A 9,350-nucleotide genomic window follows, 5' to 3' on the forward strand; every position below is an offset into this window, starting at 1 on the left:
CAGTTGGGATGAAGAAGTCGAACAAAGCAGTTGGAATGAAGAAGTTGCACGAAGCAGTTGGGATAAAGAACTTGAACGAAGCAGTAGTAACCAAAAACTCAAACGAAGCGGTAGCAACGAAAAATGGGCTCCTTCATGCACTGATAAACCACTTAATGAATGTCAAAAGTGATTCAACAGATCATGCAGGATTTGTAACACTGTAAACACGATCATGCAAACTGTCACCGCTGGAATTTCCTGTAACAAGAGGAAAGAAAACGCAAAACAAAATTAGAAATGTGTTTGTGGACAAACACTGAGCTGTTTCGACCGTTTTATTAATGACTGCCGTAAAGGAGTTTCATCCAGGTATAATGAACATGTACATGCATATTCTATAGAAAAAGTGTCCATCCTATGACGTCATAATGACGGCACACATTTTTGGAAATTTTCTGTATCTATCTACGACCTAACAAACCTTTTGCAAAAAAGAATTTAGAATGAACCACGTTCCATTGATGAGATATGAGTAAAAGGTCCAAAAATTGAATAATTCATATAAAATCACATGATGACGTCATCGTGACGTCACTGCAATTTTTGTCTATAACGCTTCCTGGAATAACTGTATACCGAGATTGAACCCAATCGGACCTCAGGTTCTCTAGATATAGTGACTTAAACTATGCAGATTAAGGATGATGTCAAGTGACACGTGATGACGTCATGATGCCGTCATGATTTGACCTGAATCTTCAGATGGTGGTCTTATTGTGTACCAGGTTTGGAGTCGATCGGGCCGTATTTTATATAATTTTTGCAAAATTTGAAGAAACTATTAAAATTTGAAAAAATCATAAAAAATCAGATAATGACGTCATGATGACGTCACTTCAGATTTTGAATGCTGTTATCTACACCTACCTACCCACCAAGTTTCATAACGATCGGACATACCCTTATATGGGAATCAAACAATCACGTTTTTGATGACGTCATCATGACATCACACATTTTATGAAATTTTGTGCATCTATCTATGACCTAACAAACCTGTTACAAAAAGAATTTTGAATTTACCACATTCTGTTTATGAGATATGAGTAAAAGGTCCAAAAATTGAACAATTTAAATAAAATCACACGATGACGTCATCATGACATCACTGCAATTTTCGTCTATAACACGTCCCGGAATACTTGCATACCAAGTTTGAACCAAATCGGACTTCCGGTTCTGTAGATATAGGGCCTTAAAGTATGCTCTTTTAGGATGACGTCACGTGACACGTGATGACGTCAGCATGACGAAAAGTTTCGGCATACATCTTCAGATGGTGGTCTAAGTGTGAGCCAGGTTTGAAGTCGATCGGATTTGAAAAAAGTCCAAAAGTGCGTTGTAGAACGAAAACACGTGTTATCCTATGGGAAAAAAAGTGGAAGAAAAAAAAAGAGAAACTAGAAATGTGTTTGTGGACAAACACTGAGCTGTTTCGACCATTTTAGCAACAATTGCCGTGAAGGAGTTTCATCCAAGTCGAATGTACATATGAATTTGTTTGAAAGATATTGGACTGTCTTTAAGTTAATTTGGTGTTGTAAATGAGGAAAATGTAGATGACATGATACAAGTAATGATGACGTCACCACAACATAATTTGTTGAGAGACAATACAAACAAAGGGTCTTGGTGTGTGCCTAGCTTGATGCCAATGTGATGGTATTGTATGTAGTTTATTTTGTAATAAGAGGAGAATAGTGAAGTATTGAAAATAACTGAAAAATCAGATGATGAGGTCATGATGACGTCACTTCAGAGTTTGTCTTTGACCTGTCCTGGAATACTAGAATATTAAGTTTGAACTCGATCTGACTTCCAGTTCTGTAGATGTACATGTAGCTGATATTGTGATGAAGTTAGTGTAATGTAAGTACAAATTAATTCAATGGAATAGAACAAAAGGACTTTGATGCTTAGATACAAAGTGTTTGCAAACAAGAATGTTTATTATGTTGTAAAAAGAACAAAAGATATATAAATATACATGTACATGTATATATAAGAACACCTGTGTATAAAAAGGCATAGGAAACGTGCAAGTATAAGTGCATTTCTCAAAACATGATTATGGGTGGGGGAATGAGTTGAAAATTGTGCTGAATAAATATAAATATACATATGTGACACCGATGTGGGTTAAGCTACAATGGGAAAAATGGCTGGAAATTGACATTGGGTGATGTTCAACAAATTGTAGTAATAGTGGGGTTTTTGACTATGAAAACATTCTATGAATTTGTTTTTAACTGAAGTGAGATTGACAATGTGGTATATATAATAAATGTGGAAGTACAAGAATACATATATAACTATAGGTCTACATACATAAGAATAAATATAAAATACATGAAAAGGGTAAAAATATAAGTTAAAAGTCTGAGAAGGTGAACATGGTTTGGTGATTAAGTAATGGAGAATAGCGGTAAATAATGAACATGTAAAATGGTATGTCAAACGAGGCAGACCTGGCCTATAAATGGAGAAATGGCTGCAAAATGATAAGTGGTGATGGACAGTGATTTTGGATTGGTTTGTTTTGTTTTGCTGTTGATATGTTCAGTAAATATTTGTAACTGAAGTTGCACAGACAAACTGGTGTTTATAGCAATTTGTGGAAGTGAGGGACATGTCATTTCTGAAATTGATGTTTTAGCAAGTATGTCTTCTGAAATGACATGAAATTGAGCAATTTGTCTGCGTACTGTGTATTTGTGTAATTTAGTATCTTCACTTTTGAATATGATATAATATTAAAAAACTACCGATGTTTGAAAGAGCAAGGTCTGTATTTCACTAAAATTGTAATGACTCGAAATGGACTTTTGGCCAACAGGTCCCTGATTTTGTCATACAGTTTCTGGTAAATAAGAATACATGTATATAAAAGAGTGCTTAAATGTAAATATAGTGTATACAACGTTAAAGTTTAGAATAACATTATATAATTAATAACATGTAACTGTAAGTAGGGTTTGATTAGAAGTCAAATAATGTTATGACAGAGTTTTAATTCTGTTGTTATTACGATAAGAATACAAGATGTTAACTTTTGATTATGGAGATATCAACTTGAAATGAAACTGTAATGAGGTAAACTTTGTTAAGAATTGTATAAGATTTACGTTGTATGGGGACGGGGTGGCCGGTACATAAACAGTTAAAGGTAATAGTACTTGGAAGTGAAATTTGGAAACTAAGAATATTGTAATAATAAGTTAAGTTGTTTGAGATACATGTGTATTTTTGAAACATAAATGACAGTTCAGGTTGTAAATGTGAAAACATTTAAAGGCTTCGTCAGTTTTTTTGTATTATGATTAAACAAAATCGGTTTGATCTATTGCTGGAGATAGATGTAACATATCATAAAATGATCAAGTCTTCTAATAAGTGTTTAAAATGAACATCAGAATCTTTTTTTCAAGCTGTTGGGGCAAGAGGTCCTTGTGCGGTAGATGTTAGTCTAAACATGAGTTTCTTGAGTTCTGAAAAAAAGAAAAGTAGTAATGTTAGTATTAGTAGTAATAGGAATGGTTGCAGAGGGGATAGTTTGAGTAATTGGGTTTAACAGAATATGGAATGTAGAAGTCTTTGGGGTGGGGAGTACACATTGAATAGTGTTTGTGGTACATTATGGTTGGGTGGATTTTGTTTGATCCAGCAAACGAAATGGGAAAGAAGAGAGAGCTGGATCAGGTTGGAATGGCAGGTCAGTGATTAAGAAAGTGATATGAGTCAAAGTTGGATTTAGAGTGTTAATTGGTGGTGGTGGTGGTGGTGGATTGGGGGGGGGGGGGCGGATATCAAAGAATTTGTCCACCCTACTTTGTTTTGTACCGAATTAATAATTATAATGAAGAGAATAATGCTGTAGCTTAATGGAGGTGATTCAATTAGTCCAAATTCGAAAATAATATTTAACAAAAATTGGTTTTAACGGTCAGAAATTTCCTCAGATTGCACCACCAGAGCAACTAGAATAAAAAGACTTGCTTCGAGCTGGAATTAGTGCTGATCAAGGTACCAGTTTGTTGCTCTTCTACTTTTGAGAAGTGATTGCTGCTCTTGGTTGGATCAGTCATATTTAGCAAGGTTGTCCTAGGGAAGCATTTAGGGGTTATGGATTATGATAGTGTACTTACGGTGTTATGCCGATGACAGTGTTGGTTTTCAGATCTAGTTGTATGGTGCATGCAAGGGGAAGCTTGTCTGTTAGGGTGGAGATGTCATTGTCAGCTAGTTTTTGAAGAAGGTCTGCACTAATGTTGAACATCAGGTCTGTGGTCGTTACAATTTGAGTTGGTTCACTGGAAATATAAAAAAAAAGGATGAGTTGATTTTTAAATTGTACTTGCATGAGATGTGAAAAATGGGAACAGTTTAGATATTTTGTATACTGATTTTGAAACTAAAATAACAAGGATAGCTATGCCTATGGAAGAGTGGACATACCTGTCAATGTCAAAGCCGGTTATTATGTAGTCTCTTGTTGGTGGACGAGTGAGTTCCTGTGGACATCAAGTGAAAATATAGGAATTGATTAGGTGATGATAAAAAGACAAGATGTTTTATGATACATTATTGGATTTGTGCAAGTATTGGTTTTGATGAATTGACAAATGTGTGGTTTTGTTTGTGGTCTTATGGGACTATTAAGTTGGACCATTAATTGAAAGGTGAGAAATGGTGGAAGATGCACTGTGTTCAGCTTGTAAGTTGTATCGAGCAATATTTATTATGAATGAAATAGATTGCTGTATGATGGTGAAAAATCATCTGTACTGCTTCTTAATGTGATTGGTTTTGCCTTAATCATTGTTAGTGATAGGTGGTGAATTTTTGGGAATTGTTGGAAGAGATAACTTTGTAATGAGGAAATGGATGAAATAAGTCATGATTTGACAGGATTGGGGTTGATCAATGGCTGTTTAAAGGATGGCGGTTTTCTATAAATGTCTTCTTTCTTTTTTTGGAACATGTTGCATTGTGTATTTGAATATTGAGGTTTTGTTTTTTGGGATTTTATGGCTTCTGCTTGGCTTGGTTGTGAAAAGTTCAATATAAATTGTGTTTAATTACATGTCTTGTTTGATTTTATGGAGTTTGCAGGGTTTTGTAGTAACTACTGCATAGTTGTTATTGGCTTTATGTTGGTGAAGAATTAATTAATGTAGTACATGTACATGTACATGTATGTAGATATTTGGCTACATACATGTAAATATAACAATTAAAACAAGAATATACTGGTAAGGATTGAATGGTTTTTAGTTTCTATTGGTTTTTTTTGGGTGTGGGAGGAGGGGTAAACATGATGATATATAGTGACTTGTATGAGTGTATAGCTAATAGTGTGGAGTTCGAGAAAACATGTGAATTAAAGCAGAACACATATTAGCTAGTTTCAGATTAAAGTGAATGGACGAATGGATGGTTAACACTTACATTCACAGTTGATTCCGGTGTTGTGTTGATAGTTGTCATGGACTCGAAGTGTGAGACTTCCACGTTGTGAATATCGATGAGGGTACCACTTGCAATGCTAGAATCTGCAAATTTTCCCCACAATTTGCATCGGATGCTTGATGACGTTTGTGGATCCTTCAGAACAAGTTCGTTGCGTCTTGAAGATGGTCCTTCTTTGACTGGTGAAATCTGCAAATAAGTATTGTCGACATTCATTGTAAGATACATGTAGTTGATGGAACAATTTGAATGATGACATAAAATATAGATGTGGTTGAGTAAACATTGGGTATAACATTTATAATCATGTTATTTTGTAGAACAATTGGTTGTGTTTACAATCTTTAACCCCGGAACTAATTTCAACATGCCTTTACCAATGGGCAAACCCCTACGGAAGTTAGACTCCAAAATTTTATTTCTAACTCCAGTTATCATTTGGAAACATTTACCTTTAACTTACCACAATGACCTTGACCTTTGATGTTTTGACTCTAAAATCAATTCAAACTTGCGTGTACTCAAAGGGAACCCCCTATTGAAGCTGGACACCAACATTTCATAAACTCAAGGTATCATCTGGAAATTATTTACTCACCATGGTGACCTTGACCTTTGACCTTTTCACCCCAAAACCAATCGGAACTTGCTTACTGCCAAGAGGAACCCCTTACCAAAGTTAGACATTAAAATCTCATTTCTAACTCAAGGTATCATCTGGAAACCATTTACCTGTAATTCACCACGGTGACTTTGACCTTTGACCTTTTCCCCAAAAAACAAATCTCAACTTGCCCACTCCGAAGGGCAATTTCCTACGAAAGTTAGATACCAAAATCTCATTTCTAACTCAAGTTATCATGTGGAAACCATTTACTTTTACTTACTACGGAGAACTTGATTTTTGACCTTTTTACCGCAAAACCAATCCCAACTTGCCTACTCTTTTGGGCAAGACCTTATTGAAGTAACAATCCGAAACAACATTTCTAAGTCAAGTTATCATCTGGAAACTAAGCTGCCTGGACGGACGGACATACGGACGTCTGGACAGCCCGCCTGACAGACAGACAGACAGTCTAGCCTGACGGAATTGAGGGGTGATAGCATTGTGTTCCCATTATCCCTTTTTTTAAAGATTCTCTTCTGGGGTGGTTTTTCTATTGCAAAAATAGTGGGGTGATGTGTCCTGAAAGAAACATCACCCCACAAGGGTGGTATGGTCAGAACAGTCTACCTGACTGACATATGGACGGATGGACGCCGTAGGCGATGACAATACCCCTCGAGTCTGTTGGTTGAGGGGTAAAAGGAATGAACTTATTTGTTCAATGGTTTGATATGGACATGTTAAGTGAAATAGTTTAAAGGCTACCAGTTCCTGTCAATCTCGAAGAATAGAAGATTTCACATTTCATTCGGACATATTTTTCTTAGGACTTTGAAGATACAATGAGAAGTGTCATTTGTGCAAGAAAGTGTTCCTTTTGCCTGCAGTGCTGTTGGTTGCCTTTGGTTCACTGTAAAACATTTTCCACGTTATATGGCTTTTAAACTGGTTGGGGGGGGGGGGGGGGGCATTTGGATACAATCTAAAAATGGTGTTGAATATAAAAGACATGTTTTGATATACTTACATTTTGTGCAATTCCTTTTAGGGAAACTCTTTTGTTTGACTGCATGTTTAACGCTTCGTCTATAGGTGCATGTGGTGCATTGAAAAAGTGTTGTTCAATGGTCGCATCCACATCGAAGGGCTTGATTGTGAAGATCTAGATAAGTTATGAAATGGAAAGAGAGAAGATCATACACAATTTGATATTAAAGGTTATTTGGTAGTTTTTGTTGGTCAATGAAAGGAAGTCAGTTGACATGTTCTGTATTATATAGTACATTGTACATGTATGTGTGTATGGGTATGTGTATGGAGTGGCAGTGGAGTGTTTAATTAATTGTGCTTGTGTGCAGTGGTGAAGGTTATGTGGAAAGTAGTGGAGATGGTTGGTAGAGATTTGTATTGGCCAAAACATTAAATATGTTAACAATTTCAAATGTTTTTGCATAAATTGTGAACCATACATTACAAACTGATAAAATTAGTGAAAATGTTGGTGAGTTGGTTAAGAAAGTTTGCTTAATTTGACATGACTATATACTTGTTATCTTCTTACCTTTGTCTTACGATGAAGTTTGATTCGCTTCTTGTTGGGTTCTTCCTGAGTATTGTATTGGAGGAATTTAACGTAGGTGCCTGGTTCGATTTTATTTTCGATGCGAGCAAAGTCCTCAACAACCATCAGCTCAACTACCTCATTACTTGACGTTACAGCATTTGCTATGGTTGACTTGCCACGCTGAGATGGAGATGTGATTATTTTCACGTCAATTGATGACATCTGGAAAAGGTAAAAAATGAATTTTGTAATAATTGTGTTGAAATGAACATATATAAATGATTATAATGTACTGCTACTAATTCTTTGTTGTACTTGAAAAAGGGCTTGGAAAAATGCTGAGTTTAGCTTTGACAACAAAAACAATGGGCCAATTCCCAATTTTTTTCGTCAAATGTTTTACAGTTTGCTATGTAATAATTGTTACAAGGAAAAGTTGATGGAGTGATGGTTGATGGTATTTTGATGTGAAGTATGTTGAAATGACTCGAGCAATTTTGTGTAATCCAGCTACATGTAGTTTAACTTGAACATTGTTAGGTCAATGAATGGACATATATAGAAACAGATAGAAGACCAGGAACATTAAAAAAAAAAAAAAAAAAAAAAAAAAAAGATTGGGGTGAATCCATAAGCTCTGTGATGGTACATTGTGGATGAGTGAAAGTAATATTAGGATCACATTGATCATTAATGGAAGAGGCGATTAAAAAGTGTTGTTGGCTTTTCACATTCTTGTAATGTGGAGTTTTGAATGTGACTTAAAAATCGAAACTCTTTCCTCTTTTCATGAAATTAGTGTTGTTGATTCTGGTTCAGGTTCTGGTTGTGTCGATAAAATGTAGTCAAGAATATCACACCAACTTTAACCTTATGACTTGCACAGGGTGGATGTGGAGATGACCTTAGTAAATTGGGTAAGTTGTCCATGAAGTGCTTGGATGCATTATCTTTGAATGCAAGTATGTCCTAGAGTTGACGACGTTGGCTGGCAAGTTGTTTCATTCTGTAATGGTTCTGGAGAAGAAAGAGTTCTTGTACTTGTAGGCTTCCTTGGTTTTATGCTGTTTGTAGAGTGTCTGTTGGCGCCCCCTGGTATTTCTTGTGTTTAAGATGAGGTGCTCTGGTTGTGAGATGGCAACTAGTTCGTGTTTGATTTGGAGAGCATTGATAGTCTTTGTATCTTCCATTGGTGTTTCAGGTCTCCCCATTTGAGGTGCTGCAGGATTTCAGTTACTGTTCCCTCTTCCCTTCTATAATTGTTTGTGCAGAATGTTGCTCTCTGTCTTTGGACTCTGTCCAGTATTTGGCGTTATACTCGGTGTGTGGGTCCCACACAGTCACTGCATACTCCAGGTGCAGACGCACCAAAGATAGGTGTGCCGTGGATTTCACATTTTCTGGGCAGCTCCACATCTTCCGCCTGATGACTCCGAGGACTTTTTGGATTTTGGCTGCAGCAAGGTGTGTTTGTTTATTCCAATTGAGTGTGTTTTGGAGCTTCATGCCTGAGTAAGGACTGGAATCTTTTGATGTGAGTTGCTCTGTAGAGAAGGTGTAGGAATTCTTTGGAGGATTCTGGTTAGAAAATGTGATGGTACAGCACTTGAATGGATTTAAGTTCATGAGCCATTGATTTTGCCATAATTCTAGAAATTTGACATT

At 36.1% G+C, this 9,350-nt stretch overlaps 1 protein-coding gene across 1 annotated transcript; it reads right to left on the bottom strand.

The window, feature by feature from the left end:
• Positions 1-224: 224 nt before the first annotated feature.
• LOC119733833 lies at positions 225-8,497 on the bottom strand. The gene is made up of 6 exons (XM_038207202.1): positions 7,683-8,497; positions 7,149-7,283; positions 5,491-5,700; positions 4,498-4,553; positions 4,188-4,352; positions 225-240 (listed from the first exon to the last, which is right to left on the bottom strand). Exons 1-6 carry the CDS (start codon positions 7,905-7,907, stop codon positions 225-227), a joined length of 807 nt encoding a protein of 268 aa, XP_038063130.1. The 5' UTR covers positions 7,908-8,497.
• Between the last annotated feature and the right edge of the window lie 853 nt (positions 8,498-9,350).

The sequence above is a fragment of the Patiria miniata genome, unplaced genomic scaffold (genome assembly GCF_015706575.1).
Source record: "Patiria miniata isolate m_02_andy unplaced genomic scaffold, ASM1570657v1 HiC_scaffold_26, whole genome shotgun sequence".
Classification (NCBI taxonomy): domain Eukaryota; kingdom Metazoa; phylum Echinodermata; class Asteroidea; order Valvatida; family Asterinidae; genus Patiria; species Patiria miniata.

Excerpts from the sequence above, each read along its gene's own strand:
- LOC119733833 (XM_038207202.1), bottom strand. The coding sequence starts at position 7,907 with ATGTCATCAATTGACGTGAAAATAATCACATCTCCATCTCAGCGTGGC. Across the intron at positions 7,284-7,682 it reads AACTTCATCGTAAGACAAAG|ATCTTCACAATCAAGCCCTT; the intron begins GTAAGAAGATAA and ends TAACTTATCTAG. Across the intron at positions 4,353-4,497 it reads ACCGGCTTTGACATTGACAG|TGAACCAACTCAAATTGTAA; the intron begins GTATGTCCACTC and ends TTATATTTCCAG.